Below are 24,343 nucleotides of genomic sequence, written 5' to 3' on the forward strand. Positions count from 1 at the left end.
AATAATTGCATTGAATAGATTTTTTTTTTTTTTTTTTTTTTGAGACAAGGTAAAATAATTGCATTGAACAGAATTATGGCAAAAGATAGAGTACTCCAATCAACAACATATCTTCACCCAAATTCATTCACTACTAAACTTCCCCAAGCCAGGTATTCAGAGGTAGTTTCGCTCCATGATAACTTTGACCATAGCAATCTTGTTGGCCACAAGAGAAATGTCATAGCATAATCAACACTACTACTCTAGGAAAATCTCTTGGTCATAAGATGAGCCCTAAATGCTCCACTGACCCATCAGGAAGGAATTTAACAATGTAAACGACTAAACCCTACAACAACCCATGGTCATCTTACCTGGTTAGAGTGAGACAAGTTCCAAAATACATTTATTGTGCAATCAAGTCATTTGTCTTCTAAAGCTGTCCCCCACCCAGGATGAGATGTAACTTCTTGTATGGACTTATGAATCAAAGTTAAATATACAAAAGAGATAAAGCTACACATATAGCAACACAAAGAAGCATAAGAAACACTTCAATAGGATGTGCAATGCAAGGCCTTTTACTTTTATGCAGAGCACTGGGTATGCTAAGTTTTTTTGCAGAGGAACTATAGGAGGCTCGGGATCTATTGACTCTAAAAAAACGTGGTGGTAAGGCATCGTTAGTTTGCAACTATGTATAAACTTGTAGAATTGATGGTTTAGGACTTGGAAGGTTGAACAGCAATAGAAGATGAACTTCTAGTAACAGGAAGTGGAGCTAGAAGAAAAACAAAGGAACCATCAGTAGAAAAATGAATACATTCAAAACTGTAATTTTAATTCAGAAATAGCCTAAGAAAGCACATTGCACAGCCTTAGGATCAAGTTTATGAAAGTCATGCTACAGATTATGAAATTCATTTTAACGTAGCTTCTCCTATCCTATAAACATATATTTTGTGCTTCCTAGATGAAGCACAGTACCTCCAACATTTCTTTTCAACCCACATTACAATTATACATCTGCATGTGCTTGGATTTATTTCCACAATAGTTTAAGGTTCATACAAGTGCCAAAGAGATAGTTTACATAATTTCGATATTATATATGTATAGAATAGGGATTTTGGCTGCAAACAAGATATTTTTAATGTTAGGATGTTCCTAAAGAAGAAACTGCGTCTATGCTTCTAAAATGTCCATCTGATGCATCTTTATCTATTTGGTTCTGAATGGCAGCTTGTTCTCATTTGTTTCCATGTGGCTAGGTTGGAAATGTTGAAGCTTTAAATTGTTATTATGCACATGGAGAACAGAATCCAAGTTTTCAGAGGCGAAGCTATTGGATGCTTGATCCGTAAATGTCTCTTGCTTCTATTGAGTTTGTAGAATATATACCTGTTACTCTGCAATCTTTCTGGCTATAATATTAGGACCTTTTCTTGTTTTTATTATTTTCCAGGCATGAAGACCTTCTATAATTTCTACCAGTCATTTGTTCCCTAGGAAGTAAAACTTATAATTATGGAAAGATTCATTCTTGTACTTCAAAATTGAAGAAGAATGACATATTACATGGGATTTGATTTTTTTTTGATGTGTCATAGCTATCACGTCAGTACTATATAATTTTTCTTTTTCTTACCAGTTATGTCCATTGATTTTAAACAACTGTTCTTATTTAAATTGTGACTCCAGGAATCCATGATTGACACATTTATCTTCAATATGATATGATTTCACTGGTGTTATTGAACTATAGAAATTCATGAGATGACTTCAATGGAACGAGGTCCTGTTTTTCGAGAGGATAATCTCAAAGAGGAAGTGGGACTGTATGCCTAGTGAAGTGAGTCATGAAAGAAATTGTGAAGTTTTTATGCTCATGCTACAGTTGCCACCATGACATTTCTCCATTGGCTGCATGGAACAAAAATAATTAAAGATCAATTTGGTATAGTATAATTATGAAAAATTTTAAAATAAGTAGGACTAAAACAGAGTATATGACATTTAAATTTAGTTCTAATAGGAGTGTAAATGAGGATATACTTAGGATTGGAGACCAAAGAATTAGAGCAGGATGGGAAAAACGGAGAGGTGCATCTGGACTTTTATGTGATAGGCAAATACCACTTAGACAAAAAGGAAAGTTCTATGAAACAGTTGTAAAGTCAGCTATGTTGTATGGAGCAAAGTGTTGGGCAGTCAAGAAACATGTCCAGAAAATGAGTAGCGGAAATGCGAATGCTAAGATGGATGAGCAGAAAAACCAGAAAGGATGGGATCGGGAATAAAGAACTTAGGAGTAGCCCCAATAGGTGATAAAATGAGAGAGTAGACTAAGATGGTTTGGTTATGTGCATAAAGACCATCAACAACACCAATTAGAAGAAGTGATTTGTTACAAGTTGAAGGGGCTAGGAGTAGACCAAAAAGGACATGGGTAGAAGTAGTAAGAAATGAATTAAGCATTAATAATTTAACAGTTGTATGGATTTTAAGTAGAATGGATTGGCAAAACAGAGTTCATGCAGCCGATCCATATAGTTGGGATTGTTGAGCAAGAGGAGAAGGAGAAGAAGAAGAGAAGAAGAAGGAAGAAGAAGAAGAAGAAGAAGAAGAAGAAGAAGAAGAGGCTACAGAGTTAAGGCCTCAAAAACTTAGCTTCAGTCGAGTGAAGCTTTGCATTTATACTATTCTGGCCGTACATAACAATATGTCTACAGAATTACAAAAGTACCCCTGTGGGTACTAAGTCTGTGAACAGTACATATAATACACCTGTTAACACTCCCCCTCAAGTTGGGGCATAGATATCAATCATGCCCAACTTGTCACAGAGACCTTGATGTCTGGAATGGTTTAGCCCTTTTGTAAATAAGTCTGCTAGTTGGTCTTCAGAGCTGATGTATGGAGTGCATACTTCGCCTGTGATGATTTTCTCTCTGATAAAATGCTTGTCAACTTCAATGTGCTTTGTTCTATCATGTAGTATCGGGTTGGCAGCGATACTGATAGCTGCCTTGTTGTCACAGAGTAGAGTCATGGGTTTACCAACTGGAAAACCCAATTCTCCCAATAGATTCTTTATCCACATACCTTCGGCTACTCTGTGTGCCATTTCACGGTACTCAGCTTCAGCACTGGATCTAGCTACCACGGTTTGCTTCTTACTCCTCTAAGTAACAAGGTTCCCTCCTACAAAGGTGCAGTAACCACTAGTAGACCTTCTGTCACTTTGAGATCCAACCCAATCCGCATCTGTGTAAATTTCAACCCTCAAGTGTCCATGTTTCTGGAATAATAAACCAGCACCCGGGAACTTCTTAAGATACCGAAGTACTCTCTCTGCTGCTTCAAGATGGGTGGACCTAGGTGCATGCATGAACTGACTGAGGACACCAACAACATATGCTATGTCTGGACGAGTCATAGAGAGGTACAACAATCTTCCTACAAGCTTCTGAAATTGCTTCACATCCTTAAGAGGTTCACCTTGGCTGTCACTTAACTTATGGTTGGGGTCAATGGGAGAGTCAGCTGGTTTAACCCCAATCTTTCCAGTGTCCTTCTAGGACATATTTCCTTTGGGAGATGAAGATACCCTTTTTTGATCGGGCAACCTCAATTCCAAGGAAGTATTTGGCAGGTCCTAGATCTTTCACTTCGAACTGAGTGGCAAGGAAGCCCTTCAAACTTTGAATTTCATCCTCCCAGTCACCAGTAACAATTATGTCATCTACATATACTATTAGGGCAACCATTTTACCTTCTACCCTTTTTACAAACAGTGTGTGATTTGACTGACATTGCTTGTATCCCCTCTGCCGAACTGTAGTATGAAATCTGCTAAACCAAGCTCTTGGTGATTGCTTCAGCCCATATAAAGACTTCTTTAACTTGCACACTTTCTGTTCACCTTCCTTGAGCCAAAAAACCGGGGGGTTGAGCCATATAAACTTCCTCTTCAAGGTCACTATTCAAGAAGGAATTCTTCATGTCGAGCTGATGTAGATCCCAATTCAGATTGGCAGCAAGAGAGAAAAGTACTCTAATAGAGTTCATTTTGGCAACAGGGGCAAAGGTTTCTGCATAATCAACTCCATATACTTGAGTAAAACCCTTTGCCACTAAACGAGCTTTATACCTCTGCACAGATCCATCAGCCCCATGCTTAATAGTGAACACCCATTTACATCCAACTGGAACCTTACCCTTAGGGAGATCAACAAGTTCCCACGTGCCATTCTTATGAAGAGCATCAATTTCTTCCTTCATGGCATTTGTCCATTCTGGTACTGAGAGAGCTTCTGCCACATTCTTGGGAATAGGGATACTGTCAATGGAGGTAAGGAAGGCACGAAATGAAGGTGAGATGTTCTCATAGGAGACAAAGTTGGAAATGGGGTGTTTTGTGGTGTACAACCTAACACCTTTCCTGTGAGCAATAGAAAGGTCAAGATCATTAGCAACAGGGAGGTCAGGACTATCATTGGGAGTCAAGTTACCCGAGAGAGTATGATCTTCCCCCGAGGAGTTTGATGGCACTTGAGGTACAGCTTCTGGATTCTCCACAACTCTTGAACTTGGTTGGCCTTTATGACGACGAGAAAAAACACGGAAAGGTGGAGGATCAGGAAGAGAAGGGGGAGAAGGAGAAGGATTAGGAAGAGGAGGAAGTTGAACCAGTTTCTCCTCATGCCTACACTCCACCTGAGGAGAAACAAGAAAGAAGGGCTCATTTTCAAAGAAGGTAACATCCATGGAGACAGAGAATCTCCGAGAAACAGGATCAAAGCAACGATACCCTTTCTGAGAGAATGAGTAGCCAAGAAATATACACGGGATAGCACGAGAGTCCAATTTCCCCCGAGTGGGAGATAGGTTTTGGACAAAGCACCGACAACCAAAAACTCGAGGAGGGATAGAAAGAAGAGGGGCCTTAGGAAAGAGAAGCTGATGTGGGGCTTTGTACTCCAACCAACGAGAGGGCATTCGGTTAATGAGGTATGTTAGTGGTGTTAGTGAAGGGGTATTTTGGTCTTTGTACTTGTTGAGAATGTTGATGTGTACTGTTATGTTAGTTCGAGTGCCTCTTACTTAAAGAAGGGCACTTAAGTCTTTTCCAATAAGTTAATAATATAATAACAAGTCTGGCCGAATCTAGGGAGAACTTTTTCTCTAATTCGAACCAGTCCTTCTCTCTTTTCTTTCTTCTTCTTTCCTCTCCTACTTCTTGCTGTTTACTTTACTTTACAGTCAACGAACAAGACAGAATTCTAGGGCAGGTCGAACTTCAACATGGTATCAGAGCAACATTAAACAAATCAGACTTGCTAGAATTCTGTCTTCTGCGCATTCGAACTAGGGTTTCTCTTGGGTTTCTCAGCTGTGAGTTGGAGACTGGGAAAAGGGCTGAAAAGGAGTGATCGCCCTCTTCCCTTGGAGGTTCCTATGCCTCCGATTGTGTCGTTGGTGATTGGTTGCTGTGGTTTCTAAGCCCTAATTAGGGCTGGTACGTGTGGTGCAGTGGTGTCTCAGTCCTTCATGTGGTTGGCCTTCATGCGATGAGGTAAAGTTTTTCTTATGCATATTTTCTGTTATGGAATACATGAAGGTGTAGTACAGTTCGTATGATGGGTTTTTAGATCGCAGTATGCTAGGGTTTATGCTAGGGTTTATTCTGGTTTGTGTGTGATTCGAAGGGCAATAGTGTCTACTTAATGGTGAAACTTCCGGTAGCTGTGGATTAGGGTTTGTGGTGTTACAAGTGTGGTTTTCAGCATTTAATATTGCTGAAATCAGTGTGCAGACTTCGGTGAGTAGGGTTTGTGGTGTTGCAGTTTTCAGCATTTAATACTGCTGAAATCAGTGTGCAGATTTCGGTGAGTAGGGTTTGTGGTGTTGCAGTTCTCAGCATTTATTACTGTTGAAATCAGTGTGCAGATTTCGGTGAAGTGTCTGTGTGTAATGTGCAGTGTGTAGTGCTCAGAATTCAGTGATAAGGGAGTTCGGCAATGGCAGATAACAGTGATAGTAAACCTAGTGTCATGATATCTACTGACTACCTGAATGTCCAAATGACCTCCATTAAACTGAATGGAAAGAATTATGTCCCTTGGGCCAAGTCTGTAGAGGTTTTTCTGAAGGCGAAGAAGAAAGTGAAGCACATAAGAGAGGAGAAACCCCCCGCTAATTCTCAGGAGTATGAAGACTGGGAACAGGAAGATGCACAGATCATCACATGGTTGTGGAATAGTATGGAACCCAGAATCAGTGTGAACTTCATGTTTCTTGACACAACCAAAGAGGTGTGGGGTCATGCTAAGACACTGTATTCAGGTCAGGATAATACCACTAGGGTATATCAATTGTATCAGGAATACTTCAATCTGCAACAGGGAAATCAGAGCCTTGAGGAGTACTATGCCAGTGTGAGAAATATCCGTAATGAGTTAAATGTCTATCATCCTCTCACTTCTGATGTCAAAGTTCAACAACAACAGCGAGAGCAGCTTGATGTGACACGGTTTCTGGTGGGGCTGAAGTCTGAGTATGAACCAGTACGAGCCCAGATACTAGGGGGATCTGCTCTTCCATCTTTAGAGGAGGTGTTTGCTCGTCTTCGGAGGGCTTCCATTGGATCTATGGATTCTAATGTCTCAGATAAATCAGCATTTGTAGTGTCAAGAGGTCGAGGTGGCAGAAGTGGGACTCGAGGAGCCCAGCCTGGCAGGAGTGGTAGTGGTGGATCTACACATATCCGTGGTGGTGGTCGTACTGGAGGCAGAGATTCAGGGGGAGCTCGTGGTAGAGGGCGTGGTTCGGGTCCACGGAAGTGTACTCATTGTGGTTTGGATGGACATACTATTAACTATTGCTATGACTTACATGGTCCTCCCTCGACGTGGGCCAACCATGCCATGACTAGTGACACCAGTTTCAGCTCTAGACAGGAGAACCGGTCAGCTGACCCGATGCCTTCTACTCCCTCTTGACAGGAAAAATTAGAAACAAACATTGACTTACACAGTTCTGGGAAAACCAATTTCAAGGTCTCAAAAGACAAATGACCCAGACGACAGTGCCACAAATACATTTTACTCTTTTTGAACTGACTCATAGACTCTGTAACATGAAGGCCAGCCGTATTCTCCAGCATGTAGAGTCCATCAACCATACGTCCCCTATCAATCGTCCTCCCCGAGGCCAGATCCTGAATCACACAATAGGTAGGGAAAAAAGTCACAGAACAGTTCAAGGAATTTGTAACACTACTGACTGAGAACAAATTCATAGGGAATTTTGGAACATGAAGAACATCAGAAAGAGTAAGGCCGAGGGGAAGAGAGAGAGTTCCTTGACCAGCTATGGAAGAGTATGATCCATCAGCTAGTCTCACTTTATCTCTTCCGGAAAGAGGGTGATAAGTTTGAAAGTAAGAGGACATACCAGTCATGTGTTTCGACGCTCCAGAATCGATGATCCATGGAGAGTCAAGGTTGTGTGAGGCAGCATGGAAAGCTGTGGCAAAATTACCTGATATGGATGCAAAAGAGGTGGTGGGAGGAGCATCCATCTGGCGAATTGCTCTACCATAAAGCTCCAAATGGTCACGGAAGGAATTTACAATATCCCCCCTTGGGTCTGATCCAGAGTAGCTGTGTTGGCTATGTGGTGTTTGAGGCACAGTAGAAGTGGAGGGCTGATTCTCCCCAGAAACCATATTTTCCATGTGGTGTTTCTTGGTACCTTGTTGCCCGGGTCTTCTAATTACATCTGAGCCTTGCTTCTTAGGTAAATCCTGAACCCACTTTGGTTTCCCATGGAGATCCCAACAAGTATCTTTGGTGTGCCGGGGCCTCTGACAATTAGTGCACCACAATCTTTCCTTATTCATGATTCTAGGTTTAGAAGTACTCAAAAACACAGGCACACTACCTTACAGAACTGTTACAGTCCACAACTAGGCACTTGCTGATTTTCAGTTTCACAGAGAACCAAATACAAACACTGCAGCTGCAGTACTAGGATGTATGACCTACACTGTGTAGGAGTCCACAGAACAATATACGAACTGCTCTTACAGTGTAACCAGGTCTGAATGATCTACAGTTTTGCAACTTCAATACAGTTTCTCAACCAAGAGAGAAAAAAACTCAGTAGAAACAACAATACAAGTGGTGGTGCACCACACCTAATCGGCTGATATCCACTTTCCAGGACAGCCGAACAGTCACTTAGGGTCTAGGGTTCAACCACAGTCCCTTGGAGAGTTGAATAGAGCAACATACACTCGGAGGAAGGGGAACAGTCCCTACACAGATTTTGGGACATTAACAGTCGTGCAAGAAGAGAGCCATAAATAGGAAAAAAAAAAGTTTCAGTCCCTATGTCACCCGAACTGTGAATAGGTAGAACAGTCATGGATTCGAACTTCTCTTCAGGACAGAACCTTCCTTCGAACATCTGGGATGGATTTCCATAGACTTCTTAGCCGAGCAACACCAGCTACCAGCACCTAAGGCTGGAAGTTGAACAGTCAGTAGCAGAACCCTTTTTTTCTGTGCCAGGAAGTTGAACAGTCAGCTTTCATGTAGCAGAACCCAACTCGACAGTGGAGACAATCCGCAGCACTAGAGAATGCTTCCTCTCCTTGTCTTCGAGCATCAGGACTATAGCTTCTACGCAGCAGTGGAGAGAGACCTCAGCTGGTTGTTTTCCAGGCCTGGACAGTCCTGCTCTGATACCATGTTGAGCAGGAGGAGAAGGAGAAGAAGAAGAGAAGAAGAAGGAAGAAGAAGAGGCTACAGAGTTGAGGCCTCAAAAACTTAGCTTCAGTCAAGTGAAGCTTTGCATTTATACTATTCTGGCCGTACATAACAATATGTCTACAGAACATATAATACACCTGTTAACAGGGATAAAGCATGGATGACAACGATGACGATGATAATCAGGAAAAAGTTTTGAAGATATCAATTTCCATGTGCCCTGATCCCCTTCCCTCCCCTTAGAGAGTTTATAATGTTTATTATTGAGGATACATCTTGACTATCTATTGTGTTTGAAAATCATTGGAAAATTAACTTGTAAGGAAGTGTGTTCAGAACTAATGGTTATTCATTCTTTATGGAATGATACCAGTAAAACAACCATGATACTATGGATTATCTGTTTAAAACTTTTCTCTGTCCAAGATTGTTGCTAAATTAAGCATCAAATTGTAATATGAACTTTTAAGTTTTTTGGGGTCAAAACATCGTGAAGTAGTTGCAGCACACTCGGTGAGGGAGGGAAGTTTGCAAGAATGATTACAAAGCCAACAGAAGGGGCCATTACTTGGTGTAATGGTAAAATCTCAGGATGGCAAGTATGAGAACTTGGGTTCGAGTCTGAGGGCAGTCACTGTGTGTGGGAAAAGAATGCCAATGGTTAGGACTATACCTCAATCTACCCCTACCAAGACCCAGATAGTTCGGATTAGCATTCAGTAATGGCCTTTGTTACAAAGCCAGCAGAACAGAATAGACTCAGAAAGTTCTAAGAGGGACCTTGGGCCTTTTGTTGATTTACAAGAGTAGCAAGAAGAAGGTATTTTCTGTCTTTTTATTTTCCATCCAGAAGATAAATAAGATTCTTTCTAAATTTAATTTATTTTCTTTTTCTGGTGAGACTGGCATTTAGAAAGCTCAGAATATGCATGTTAGCTACTTTGAGGTTGTTGAAATAAATATGCAGATTATACACTTTGGTTTATCTTTTATTGGAGGGATAATAATATTAAGTTACTATTTAGCAGGTTGGAGGAGGGCAATGAATAAGTGTTTGGTGTAATTCTAGAAATGGAGTGGGAGTTTAAGGTTCGAAGAGGTTGTGCATCTTATGGACTAGATTTTCAGGGATGGAAACTCCATTATCCCTATTGAGGATGAAGTGATATGGGTAGTAGGATGAGGAAAGGAGTGCGAATAAATGGTTTATCATGTGCATTTTTACGTGGACATAATGGGCCTAGAGAAGGTGGCCAAAGGGGTGTTGGTATTAAATGTGTAACATGGGATGAGCTTTCACCAAGTTGCAACCCATCAAAAAAGCTTTCATCAAATTGAAGCTAAAAATCATTTAAAGAGAGAATGTTCTTGGTGCCGCTTTTTAGACTTTTATAGGTTCATACCAGATTCTGATCCAGATAAAAATTTAGTAGCCTAGAACTACTCCTGTTGCTGGAGAGAGAGAGAGAGAGAGAGAGGGAGGGTGGAGGAGAAAGCTTTTCTTATTTGCTCCTCTGTTCAGAATAATATTTTGTCTCTTATCTTCCTGCTGTAAGGCAATTTTTCCAGATGCTATGGAAAAGTCTAGTAGGGGTGTTCATGGCCTGGTCTAGTCTGGTTTGAGGACCAAACTGAACCAGACCGTTCTCAAGTCCAGCCAGACCAAACTGCCAATTTCAGTTTGGTTTGGTCCAGTTTGGCAGTCTGGACCATATAATGAACATCTCTAAAATCTTGGAGTTGTTTTTATCTCAATAGAGTCCATGTTCATAAGTTTTATATCTTCTTGGCAGTTTTAAAGATGCTTATGTACTGTTCCTACAACTAGGTCACCAGTTGCATATCAATATAACTAGCAGCCCCTACATCTGTTGTCATATCTGTTAAATATTTCAAATTTCCAATAAATGAAACTTGTAAATATTTAGATCATTGTAGACAGTTTTACTCATCAAGCTTAATGGAAGTCATCTGATGCCCAAGAATATCAGCTGGGCTAAACACTGTAGACAGTAGACTTCTGTCCATATTATGATCCACTCTCAAGTCAGATAATTATTCTGAAAATTACTGTTGAGAGACATGTGTTCTTTTGTCTTATATTATGTTATAAGTATGGAGTTACAGGTCTGTCCCTGTTTAGTTGTATCTGTCCCAACTTACTTAAGGGCAGATAAGTCATTTCTATTGTATCTTAATATATAAATAAGATTTGGCTACCAGGGGAGGAGACTATCTTAGGTTGAGGGAGGTCTTCCTCCAAGAATTGAAGTGTCCATTTTATTCATGATGGAACTGATTAAAAATCTCTTAAAAAAAGAAGCCTACCAAGAGATGGGACTAGTCTGATATGTCTGTTGGGTGTTTTGAGGGAAAATCTGGTGGAGAATTCTTCTCTACCATCAAGAATCTGTTGAGATCTTTGAAATAATTAGAATATTTTGGGAGTTAGCCATTTTCTCAGTGGATGGTCTATTTTCTTAAGGAGTTTAGTGATCTCAATGGGCGAGGACTTCAAAAAGGGTTGAGGAAGTTTTTGTGACTAAAAACATGAAGGTATATAAATTGATTTGCTTTTGCAGAATTTATCATTTCTTCTCTCTACTCCAAATAACATTTTCACACATCTTAGTAATATGATTCATGGTAGTTGACAACACCATGCTCAGTTTTCTATTTTTTTGTTGCCTTGCAGGGCATATGAACACATTGTTCTTGTTCATTATAGAGAAGTTAGTGAGGTAAGTTATCGATAACTGATTATAGACAATGCATCTTGATGACAATTCTGTTACTTGAAATCATTGAATGAAATGTTGTATTGCAAGTAAAATCCTTTTAATAATCATCAAACTCATAATTTAATTTGTTAGTTGCTTATTTTTATTTATTTAAATATTTTCTTACATTGCATTTGGATGAACATTTGAATTTCCTGCATAAAAATGCTAAGGGAAACAGATTTGGGAACTAAACAAGCAAGTTCTACCCTATTTTCTAAATGCAAACAAATCCAACCCAGTCCACCAGAAGGTCTAATGTGGACAGAAAAACAAATTACATGCAGTACTTCAAGTATACATCAATAAGCACAAGAAATACCAAGCTGAAAATAACAAAACAAGTTGGATTTTTAGGGATTTCAGATCTGAACCTGGTAAAACTCCTCCTGTAACAGTTCTGCTACAGTAACAATGGCAACAAGCTGGAAGGTGTGAAAATGGGTTGACTCCTCAAAACCCAAGCTCCCAGTACTTGAAATGACAAAAGATAACTTTTGTTATCCCAAAAAAAAAAGATAACTTTTGTTACAAAAAGACCCAAGAGACCAAAACCCAACAGATGTGCACCCAACTGCCCCTGACCAGAATCTGAATTATAAAATGACAAAAATATCCCTGGACCCAAACTGTCAACAAAGCTATTAAAAAACAACAATTTGGGATCCTAATACAAAAGACACACAAATACAGAATACATTCACATTTTTCTCTTTTTTTTCTTCTTTCTTTTCTCTTTTCTTTTTTTTTTGGCCTTATCAAGGTCTCAAACATTATTTAGAAATGGCAGTACACAGACCAAATCATTCCCTTTTATCTTAATCTACCATGCACTTTTGATGTCCATATCTATCTCTGTGCACATGAGAGGATACCGCTCTCATGAATGAAAGAGTGCAAAGGGTGCTTTGGACATAAAGTTATTTTCTACATTTTCCTGCCAGCCTCTTGTATGTGCTTTTATTAACATAAATCGTTTCATCCAGATGCTGTGTGCATGTCTCAATTAACATCTACTATATGTATCTCTTTCAAAATTTGTCATCACTTTTCCTCATGCTTCAATTCAGCTAGTTTCACCAAATGCAGCAAATTTTGTTATCACTTTGCAGGGAAGGAGGTACAATGCTGGATCAATATCTAACCTGTCTCCAGGCTTCTCTTCTACTCCAGGTCCCAGCTTCTATACTGCCCAAAATCCAAGCTCTTCTTCCGGAACAAATGAACTAAATGAACCATATCATACTTCATTTAGTCCAGGATCTGTGGAAGTGAGTTCTGAGTCAGTTAAAAGGAAAAATGGGCTAGATCAGTTGGAGGGAATGGATGAAGTAGGGAAATTTAATAGTTTGTCAGATTCTCAGATTAATCAAGCACTGCGTAGGATTGAGGAGCAATTAAGTTTAAATGATGATGACTTAGCAGAAGAGCTTTCTTCATACTATTTTGAAAATGAGAAATCCAAAGAACCTGTTGTTTTAGAATATGAAAAGGGGAGACTCAAAGAGGATCAAGATGTAATTCTGCTACATGCATCAGAATATAGAGTACACGATCAACATTATGGTGGTAATGCTGGAAAGCAAGATGATTCAACCAACAGCCAGTTGCTAAAAAATGCAGGTTAACCTTGTTTGCTTTGTCATCAGAATTCTTTGAATGGTTTTTCCATGTATGGTTTCCAACTTGTAAATTCATACAATATCTTATCTTTTATCAAATTCTAGTCCAGTTAGTTTTGTTTTCTGGATCTGTTTCCTTGTTTGATGTTGATCATCACTCTAGCAATGGACCGGTTTAAATCTGTTAAATATAAATTTATCATGTTAGTGGCATGTGCTAACAAACATATCACTCTTGACTGAGTCTAATACAATTGCCTTGCCCCATTTCTTGACTTGCACCAATTCACTTGCTTGCAGCCTTAAACCCTAGCTTTATAATAGTAGTGGATAAAAAACAATTTCCTAATTGAGGTTTTTTAATACTGAAATTCATGTAGAAAGTATTAGAACTGTTTGTACTTCTGCTAAGTAAAAGATAATCTTTTGGCCTGGATTATATTAGACAAGATTCTTGAGTCCTTCCCATCCCAAGTTCTCCAAACTATATATGTTCTTGTTCATGTCCACATAATTAAACTCCTCTTGGTACATAGTAAAAAGGATTATCATTCCCAAACCATCTGGTGATATTGGCGAATGGCTTCCAACTTACACATGGGTTAGTCCGAGTAGTAGAGGCGAGAAGTGTGTTTCAGCAAGGCCCATAACTCTGGTCCAATCCCTCAAGTGCAGTCTTAGTGGACAATCAAGTGCAGGAGGGCTGTCTTATCTCTACCATGTTTGAGTTTAGTCTTGGGACCAGAACCAAAAATGCTAAAAGAGAATATTCCAGGAATGTGATATAAGATTCTTTGTGATTTTTGTTTTGTTTGTTTGTTGTTTTATTAGGTAGCTTGAATAGCAATAGGGTTGAAGGTTCTTATTTCTCTAAAAATGGCTATTCTCTTTCTTTCTGACGTTAGTGAACAATATTTTAAGTTTATTCTCTGCAGCTCATGGAGTTCAAGCTTTTTAGGACACCAATCTCATACTCATTTTTTTTTTTTTTGAGAAGCAACAAGGTAAAAATATTCATTCAACACCAAGCCACATGCAAGGAATACAACCAAAAAAGTGTACAACGCAGGACCTCCCAAGCATAGTTGTCAAGGTGACACCTAGGCAACAAGGTGCCCTACGAGACTTGCCTCGCCTAATCGCCAAGCAGTTCTATAGTGGGTTATAAGAAACTTTTATATTCTTAATTTTTTGAGGTTGTAATTTTAAAATAGACATTTTTAAACTAAAATATTCATTTTGTGTGTTTATATACTAATTTATTTTTATTATTTTCTTATTTGTTAGGGTTTAATGAACACAAACATTGCTAAATGCTGTATTGAACCCTCAAAGACTTCAAAACCTGAACCAATAAGTAAGGAAGAACTTAAAATGTTGTCTAATCAACACATTTTCTTCTTCTTCTTCCACCTTTTTCTTTTCTTCTTTTCCTATAACAGAAATACGGGTTCAGCTCCTATATTTTTTGAATTTTCTTTTCTTTCTTTTTTTTTTCTTCTCATGAATATGTTGGAATGTGTTGGTTTTCTATACTTTAACATGAAGTTTATACTTTTCTTATGAAAATTATGGATATTTATTAAGGAAATATGATTATTGAACCTAGGGAACTACCCTAGGATACATGTTTTTACTTAAAAAAAAAAAATCCATCGCCTAGGCGACTAGACGACAAGGCGCCCCCTGTCGCCTAGCTTCACCTTGGTGCCTTGAAAACTATGCTCCCAAGAGAGGCCACACCAAAAATATCAATAGAAGCAAAAACAAAAGACAAATGACAAATGACAGCAACTGATTGCATATTACAAATTAGCAGCCGGTCCTGGGCATCCCCAATCTAAACAAGATTTCCAATATCCCAGCCATAGCATGTTGGACTTGGAACTCCTAGTTACCCATTTGAATGAGGCGTTCAAATCAGAACCTAGAGCTTGAGCCAATCTAACTAGGGGTTTGATTTTCCAAGGAATTTGGCCTTGCCTTGTCGTCCAGAAAAAACCACTTGACAGTCACCCTCTACTTCCACATTCCTTAAATCTTGCTTAGCCAACAACTTCAAACCCTGAACCAAGGCCAAAATTTCAGCTCTAGAACAATTCCCTTGTCCCACCAGACCTGAAAAACTTAAAATGATACTGCCCAAATGGTCTCTAACAACTCCCCCCACCCTGAGGGCCCCGGGTTTCCAAGGCTGCAACTGTCAAAGTTGAGTTTGAGCACCTCTAAATCAGGAGGGGACCAATTGACCAATATCACACTCTTTCTCCTAAGCATAAACCCCTTCAGGATGTGTGCAACACCAAAATGATTCTAGATCGTCATCGTGGTTGCATATGTAAGATGGAATTACAAGATGATTAAAGACTCTGTACTCTTGTTGTTATCATTATTATTAGTATTAGTATTAGCATTATTTAGTATTATTTTGTGTAGTTCGGCAGATCTAGAATAGAGAAGGGAGAAGAGAGATGAGAGAAGAGAGAAAAGAGAGATCTATTCCAAGTATTGTAGCTGGCAGCACCTAAGTTAATATTTATACTTAGGGCGACAACTCATAACTAATGCATTGAGAAAAAGACAAAAAACCCCTTAGTAGGCCGCATGCGTCTACATACACATTACAACACTCCCCCTCAAGTTGGAGCATATATGTCAATCATGCCCAACTTGTCACACAGTTCATTATATCGCAAATAGTGAAGACCCTTTGTAAGGACATCAACTAGTTGTTCCTTGGAACTGATGTAAGGAGTACAAACTTCCCCCTTTTCAAGTTTCTCCCTTATGAAATGCTTGTCGACTTCAATGTGCTTGGTCCTGTCATGAAGAACTGGATTGGCTGCAATATTAATGGGTGCCTTGTTGTCACAATAGAGAGACATTGGGCCATCAACCGAGAGGCCTAACTCTCCAATCAAATTCTTCACCCATAGTACTTCAGCAACTCCATGTGCCATGGCCCTATACTCGGCCTCAACACTAGATCTGGCCACTACACTTTGCTTTTTGCTTCTCCAAGTGACAAGTTCCCACCAACAAAGGTACAATATCCACTAGTTGATTTCCTATCATTAACTACTCCAGCCCAATCTGCATCTGTGTAGACTTCCACTTCCTAGATACTTCTTGAAATGGAAGGATGTTATGTTTCTTGAAATATAACCTAGTTCCTAGATACTTCTTTAGATATCTGGGTACCCTCTCAGCTGCCTCTAGATGGAAGGATGTTGGTGTATGCATAAATTGATTGAGGACACCAACATCATAAGCTATATCTGGTCGAGTCATTGATAGGTAGAGGAGTCTTCCTACCAACCTCTAAAATTTCCTGATATTTGTCACAGGTTCTCCAGTACAATCACCAAGCCGATGGTTTTCTTCAATAGGAGAGTCTACAGGTTGTGCTCCTAACTTTCCTATGTCCTGCAAAAGATCTAGGACATACTTCCTTTGGGAAATGAAGATGCCCATTTTTGAGCGAGCAACCTCAATACCAAGGAAATAATGTAGCTGTCCCAAATCTTTCACCTCAAATTGCATAGCAAGGGATTCTTTGACCTTTTAATCTCAAAGTCCCAATTCCCCGTAATCACAATGTCATCAACATAGACAATTAATACCACAACATTCTTCTGGTTTCTCTTGACAAATAGAGTATGGTCAGATTGGCACTGCTTGAACCCAATTTGCTGTAAAGCCAAGTGAAATCTACTAAACCAAGCCCTTGGGGATTGTTTCAAACCATAAGTAGAAGTTCAGGACTGTTATCAGTCTTGAACTCTAATGGATTTCAGGATCGAAAATAAGAAAGGTAAGAGGAAAGAAGAGGAAGAGGGAGGAGAAGCAGTAGAACACAAGAGTTGAAAGGAGGAGCAGAAGCTTAATGTTTTGCCGCCGCCACTTTAATTAATATTTATAGGTTATGCTCATTACATGGAAAGGACAGATCTGCCCTTAGTCTTTACATAACAAATAGAGCAAAAAATAAGACTAAAATAAATAACAACTGAAACAACTAAATGACCAATAGCTAACCCTAGGCAGACTAGAACATCTTCTACCCTACAAACACAGTGGGACCGTAGCTGTGGGGCCCACATCAGTGTTCTCTACACTCCCCCTCAAGTTGGGAATAAATGTTTATCATTCCCAACTTGGATAGATATGCCTCTAGCTTCTTCCATGGTACAGCTTTGGTGAGGATATCTGTCAGCTGCATGTTGGAGGTGATGTATGGGAGACACACTTCTTGTGATGAGACCCTCTCTCGTACAAAGTGTCGATCAACTTCAATATGTTTAGTCCTGTCATGCTGCACTGGGTTGTGTGCTATATTAATAGCCGCTTGATTATCACAATACAACATCAGGGGCTTCTCATACTCAATACTCAACTCCTCAAGTAGTGATCTCAGCCAAAGAATTTCAGCCACTCCATTAGCCATTGACCTGTACTCAGCTTCAGCACTGGATCGGGAAACAACACTCTGTTTCTTACTCCTCCAAGAGACCAGGTTACCTCCCACAAGAGCACAATATCCAGAGGTAGACCTTCTGTCATCAACACTCCCAGCCCAATTGGCATCCATATAGACTTCCATCTTCATGTGGTCATTGTTCTTGAACAGTATACCTCTACTCGGGCATCTCTTCAAGTATGCTAGTATTCTTTCTGCTGCTAGAAGGTGCGTGGTTCTAGGAGAATGCATGTACTGACTGACAACACTAACGGCATAACTGATATCTGGCCGGGTGAGGCATAGATATAGGAGCTTTCCAACTAACCGCTGGAACATAACTTTGTCTTCAAGCAGCTCCCCACTCTCTGCACTAATCCTGTGGTTCTGTTCAATGGGTGTATCTGCAGGTTTGACACCCAGCTTTCCAGTTTCAGCCAAGAGATCTAAAACATATTTCCTCTGAGAGACAAAGATCCCCTGTTTAGATCTAGCAACCTCAATACCCAAAAAATACCGTAGTGTACCCAGATCTTTCACCTCAAACTCTTGATGAAGGAGCTGTTTGAGGGACTCAATCTCATGGTTGTCATTTCCTGTCACCACAATATCATCAACATATACTGCAAGTAGTGTCAGTGACGACTCCACCCTCTTGATGAACAGTGTATGATCTGACTGGGCCTGTACATAACCGAACTTCCCAAGGGCTAGTCTGAATCTGTCGAACCAAGCTCTAGGTGACTGCTTCAAACCATACAATGCCTTATTGAGCCGACAGACCTTCTTACCTGCCTCTGTATCATAGAATCCAGGAGGCAACTACATGTAAACCTCTTCCTGCAAGTCCCCATTCAGGAAGGCATTCTTAACATCCATTTGGTACAAAGGCCAAGTGTAGCTTGCTGCAAGAGATAATAGAACCAGAATGGTGGTCATCTTGGCTACCGAGGCAAATGTCTCCAAGTAATCTATACCATAAGTCTGAGTGAACCCTTTTGCAACTAGCCGAGCTTTGTACCTCTCAATGGAACCATCCGCATTGTGCTTCACAGTAAATACCCACCTGCATCCAACTGGTTTCTTTCCTTTGGGCAAGTCAACTAGCTCCCAGGTATTATTTTTCAACAGGGCATCCATTTCAACTTGCATTGCACCTCTCCACTCCGGGACTGATAGGGTTTCTTGCACTGTTCTCGGAATAGGGACATCAGCAACGGAGGTGAGATAGGACCTGTAGGAGGGAGATAGGCGATCATAGGACAAAAACTGGGAGATGCAGTGGGCTGTAGATGTGGTGCAATGTCGTTTTCCTTTACGGAGGACAATGGGAAGGTCAAGGTCATCTGCAAAGGGTGAGGTAGCAACAATGGAAGGAGTCTCTGTGGGCCCTGGGACTGTAATATCTGGACTTGGAGCCGCAGAAGAGGTTGGAGCTGGCCGGGATTGCTAATGACCGGGATCAACCTGCCTGCATCGCCTGTGATAGACTCTCAACTCCCGATCCCTTTGACCACCCTCGCTACTGCAGCCCTCATCACCAACTGGAATAGGTAAGGGAACAGCCCCAAAAGTATTAACCCTGTCCTCACTGCACTCCCCCTGAAGAAAAGGACCCAAATCTCCACGCTCACTACTCTCCCCCTAAGGAGAGACCCGAGAATAGTAGGGTGTCTCCTCAAAGAAAGTGACATCCATGGATACAAACTTCTTCCCTGAGACAGGATCATAACAACAATAACCCTTTTGAGTTTGTGCATAACCAAGAAAGATGCATTTGGAGGCCTTGGGTTCAAACTTGGAGTGATGGGGACCGAGAAACTGAATAAAACAGGTACAACCAAGTGTCTTGAGGGGAATAGTGAACAACTCCTCATTGGGGTATAGAAGGGAAAAAGGAGGTTTCATATCAAGAACCCGGGAAGGAATCCGATTAATAAGATATACCGCCGTAAGGATAGCATCACCCCAAAAGCGAATAGGGACATTGGAGGTAAACATAATACTTCTAGCCACCTCCAAGATGTGCCTATTCTTCCTTTCTGCAACCCCATTCTACTGAGGTGTATGAGGGCAAGTGCTCTGGTGGATAACCCCATGATTAAGGAGGTACGATGCCAATGGATTAGCAAAGTATTCCTTTGCATTATCAGATCTAAGCACTTTGATCCTGGCATCAAACTGGGTTAGGATCATTTGGTGGAAGTTTTGGGTCAGGGCAAGCACCTCATCTCGTGAACGCATAAGATAAACCCAAGAAAACCGGGTGTGGTCATCAACAAATAACAAAAAATACCTGTACCCACCCATAGAAGGAATGCGATATGGCCCCCAAACATCAGTATGCACAATATCAAAAGAACTATTACTCCTTTTATTACTCAATGAATAAGAGTTTCTACAATGTTTAGCAAACTCACAACTTTCACACTTCAACTGAGATGACTCAACAGACTCAAACAAAGTAGGAAACAGACTCTTCAAGGACCGAAAAGATAAATGACCCAATCGGTTATGCCAAAGCATAATCGGACTCACAACCTGAGAAACAAGTAACTTCTTATCCACTGACTCTTCCCGACGAGAACTCTCCCCGAGCAGATAGATCCCATTCGTCTCACTACCAGTCCCAATCACCTTCTTCGTCTCTAGGTCCTGAAAAACACATCGGTCAGGAAAGAAAGTTATTGAGCAGTTCAAATGTTTGGTAATACTACTAACGGAAAGGAGGTTAGTATCCAATTTAGGAACATGCAAGACAGAGGACAAGGATATAGTATCCGACAGTTTGATGTCACCCTTGCCAGAAATAGGGACAAGAGAGCCATCAGCTATAGATACTTTATCCCTACCAGAAGATAAGTAATAAGTAGTAAACAAAGAGGGCAAGCTAGTCATATGGTCGGATGCACCTGAATCTATTACCCAACAAGGTTCAGTAGTACCTGGAGCGGAGGCATGGTAGGCTGAGGCTCGAGTACCTGAGTGTGCAAAGGCAGATGTGGCCGGGGCTGACGATGATTGCGGTAACTGAGCTGAACTGCCAACTTCCTTCTCCAATTGTATTAGAGCAGCCCGAACCGCTGCTAAGGTCTCTAATGGTGTGCCTCTTGTGCCAAATGAGGATGCTGAATCAGTAGTCATAGCCACATGAGCATTACCCTTTTTATTTCTCAACTTTGCCGGGACCAAATGTGGATGCAGCTTCCAACATGTTTCTTTTGTGTGTTTAGGTTTCTTGCAATGCTCACACACCACATCCCTTTTATCTTCCTTCTTTCTATTCCTCTCTGAATCACCCTCTGTTTTGGGTTTGACAGCTACCAAGGTAGGTGTAAGCGGCTGAGGTTGCATCATGACTTTCCTCTTGGTCTCTTCACTGTACACTAAGGAGTATGCCTGAGAGAGGGTCACACTATCTCTGGTCAAAATCTGCTGCCTCACAATTAGATCTGTTCATGGGCCGGGTGACCCAACGGGCCGGCCCGACTCCCGGACGGGCTTGAACAGGCGTTTTGGCCCACGGGCTTAACCTCGGGCCAAAAAACCCGGCCCGCATAAAATTCGAGCCGGGCTAGGGCTTTGCCAAAATAGCCCGGCCCGAGCCCGGCCCGGCCTGACCTATAGTTAAACCTAAGTAAACCCGGCCCGACCTATAGTTAAACCTAAGTAAAAACCCTATGTGATGTCTATTTGAATAAATTTTTTGATTTGAGGTCATTGATTCACTTGTAGGCCCATTGTTCATTTAAATAGGGGAAAAAAACATTTAAATTAAAATAGAAAATGTCGAAAAATTTTGAATTTCTTTTATTAGGTCGGGCTTCGGGCTCGGGCTCGGGCTTCGGGCTTTTTATCAGGGCCGGGCTCGGGCCCAAGTTGTAGGCCCGTTGGTCGGGCCGGGCTCGGGCTCGAGCCTAACAGTCTTCTGTTAATAAAGAGTCAAAGCCCGGCCCGGCCCATGAACAGGTCTACTCACAATATCATATTTTGAATTCAGTCCTGCTAGGAACTCAAACACTCTGTTTGTCTCGATGTGCTTTCTATGTATCTGAGCATCTTTGGGACTCTCCCACTCAAGAGTCTCTAAGTGATCAATCTCATGCCATAGGGACTTCAAGGTAGAGAAGTAGACCGACACCGGTTTCTCTCCTTGTTTAAGGGAATTCACCTCACATTTCAATTCATATGCTCTAGCAACATTAAGGGGTTGGGAGTAAGTCTCTTTCATCACATTTCATATCTCCTTGGCTGTCTTTGCCCATAAGTAATTTCGACTGATATGGGGCTGCATAGAATTACAGAGCCATGTCATAACCAAGTAGTTTTCTTGGACCCACTTGGTATACATAGGGTCTCCCTTGGAAGGTTCTGCTACATCTCCCAAGAGATACCCTACTTTGCCCCTTCCCCCAATAGCCATCATGGCTGATTGGGCCCATTCCAAATAGTTTGATCCATCAAACTTTACGGTTGTAATCTGAAAACCTGTCTCAGAACCACCACCATAACTGTTGTTCCCAAAACTGCCTTCTGCCTGATTCTTAGTCTCAAAATTAGGGTTACTACAGTCAAAACCAGCACTAGGACTACCAACCACAATCACAAAATCAGTATAGAACCAATCTGTACTCACAGTAGATGTGCATGAAACATGTATAAAACTGATCTGAAATCAATAACCACACACAACAGCAACAGTCCGAACTGTTTTCATCCCTTTAGAAGTGTTCGAAACCCCAAAAGAAAACTGAAAAACAGTTTGAAGAACAATCTGATATGCTGAAGCCAATTTGAGGTTTTAATCAGTCCTAAAAGCCATACACTCCAGACAGTACCGTACGGATAAGGTTTTTATTAGGGTTAATATGAAACCCTAAAACTGATCAATGTTGAGGAGAACTATTAGGGTTTGCCGCAGGGATAAGATCACAAGGTTCAGTCCAATACTAGGGTTTGCCGCAGGGATAAGACAAAACCCTAGAGAATAGAGAGATAAAACCCTAGAGTGGTTCGGCCACCCTTGCTGGATAGGTCCAACCTATCTTCTCTGATATTACTTCTCTCAGAAAATAAAAGACTTACAATAGGATGCAGTTCGCTGCCTACCAAGGTTACCCGAACCCTAGCCTTCTCTGATTCTTCCTGATCACCAACTCGCTGCAACTGTGGCACTTCTTCAAACAGCTGCTAATCCTCTGGAGAAACCCTAGCTCTGATACCAGCCTTAGATGGTTCTCATGTGGTCGGCTGGACTAGACTCACATGAGAAACCCTAGCTTTGATACCAAGTAGAAGTTCAGGACTGTTATCAGTCTTGAACCCTAATGGATTTCAGGATCGAAAATAAGAAGAAAGGTAAGAGGAAAGAAGAGGAAGAGGGAGGAGAAGTAGTAGAACACAAGAGTTGAAAGGAGGAGCAGAAGCTTAATGTTCTGCCGCCGCCACTTTAATTAATATTTATAGGTTTTGCTCATTACATGGAAAGGACAGATCTGCCCTTAGTCTTTACATAACAAATAGAGCAAAAAATAAGACTGAAATAAATAACAACTGAAACAACTAAATGACCAATAGCTAACCCTAGGCAGACTAGAACATCTTCTACCCTACGAACACAGTGGGACCCACATCAGTGTTCTCTACACCATATAAAGATTTTTTTAGTTTGCAAACTTTCCCTTCACACCCTTGTGCTACAAACCCAAGAGGCTGAATCATGTAAACTTCTTCTACCAGATCCCCATTTAAGAAAGCATTTTTTATGTCTAGTTGGTGGAGCTCCCAATCAAAGTTAACAGCCAAGGATAGTATAATTCGGATAGTGTTCATTTTAGCAACTGGGGCAAAAGTCTCTGCATAGTCAACCCCATACACCTGAGTATACCCGTTTGCAACTAACCTGGCTTTATACCTTTCAACCGACCCATCTGCTCTATGCTTTACTATGAATACCCACTTGCATCCCACCGGCTCCTTGCCTTCGGGAAGATTCACCAACTCCCAGGTATTATTGTTATGAAGAGCACTAATTTCTTCTTTCATTGCCTCTGTCCATTCAGGTATAGATAAGGCTTCTACAACACTTTTGGGAACAGAGACGGAATAAATGACAGTCAAAAAGGCACGAAATGCGGGAGCAATGTTTTCATAGGATAAAAACTGAGCAATAGGATGCTTAGTAGTACATGATCAAACCCCTTTTCTATGAGCAATTGGGACATCAAGATCATTAGTAGGATCATCAATAGCAATAGGTTTAGTCATATCAAAGGGAACAAGGGTACCTGGATTTTCCTTCAAGGAATCAGAAGGTGCTAGATGTATAGTCTCAAGTTGCTCCACAACCTTCGAATTCAGCAGCCCCTTATGGCGTCTCAAGAAGACACGGAATGGAGAGGAGTCAGGAATAGAGGGAAGAGGGATTTGAGGAGCTGGAGCTTGCCTCTCCTCCATCACACTATTCTCCCCCTGAGGAGAGGCTTGAAAGAAGGGTTCTGACTCAAAAAAGGACACATCCATTGATACAAAGTAATTAGAGGTGACTGGATTGAAGCATTTGTAGCCCTTCTGGGAAGAGGGATAACCCAAGAAAACACAGGGAACAGATTTGGGGTCCAATTTACCCCGGTTAGGAGATAAATCATGAATAAAGCATTTACACCCAAACACACGTAGAGGAATGGAAAATAAAGGGGATTGAGGGAAGAGAAGTTGATG

The 24,343-nt window shown here is 40.9% G+C and overlaps 1 protein-coding gene across 2 annotated transcripts in view; it reads left to right on the forward strand.

Annotated features, from left to right (window-relative positions):
- The window catches only part of LOC104591751 (calmodulin-binding transcription activator 4-like), a 53,135-nt gene that overhangs the window by 3,359 nt on the left and 25,433 nt on the right, over positions 1-24,343 (forward strand). Inside the window, exons 4-6 of one of the 2 annotated variants that reach the window (XM_010250747.3) lie at positions 1,254-1,342; positions 11,458-11,503; positions 12,655-13,165. In XM_010250747.3, coding sequence (XP_010249049.1) covers positions 1,254-1,342; positions 11,458-11,503; positions 12,655-13,165 — 646 coding nt within the window. Of the gene's footprint in view, positions 1-1,253; positions 1,343-11,255; positions 11,319-11,457; positions 11,504-12,654; positions 13,166-24,343 lie in introns of those variants that run through there. The other variant, XM_088903343.1, reaches the window with a different exon arrangement.

The sequence above is a fragment of the Nelumbo nucifera genome, chromosome 4 (assembly GCF_055504915.1).
Source record: "Nelumbo nucifera cultivar China Antique chromosome 4, China Antique-T2T, whole genome shotgun sequence".
Classification (NCBI taxonomy): domain Eukaryota; kingdom Viridiplantae; phylum Streptophyta; class Magnoliopsida; order Proteales; family Nelumbonaceae; genus Nelumbo; species Nelumbo nucifera.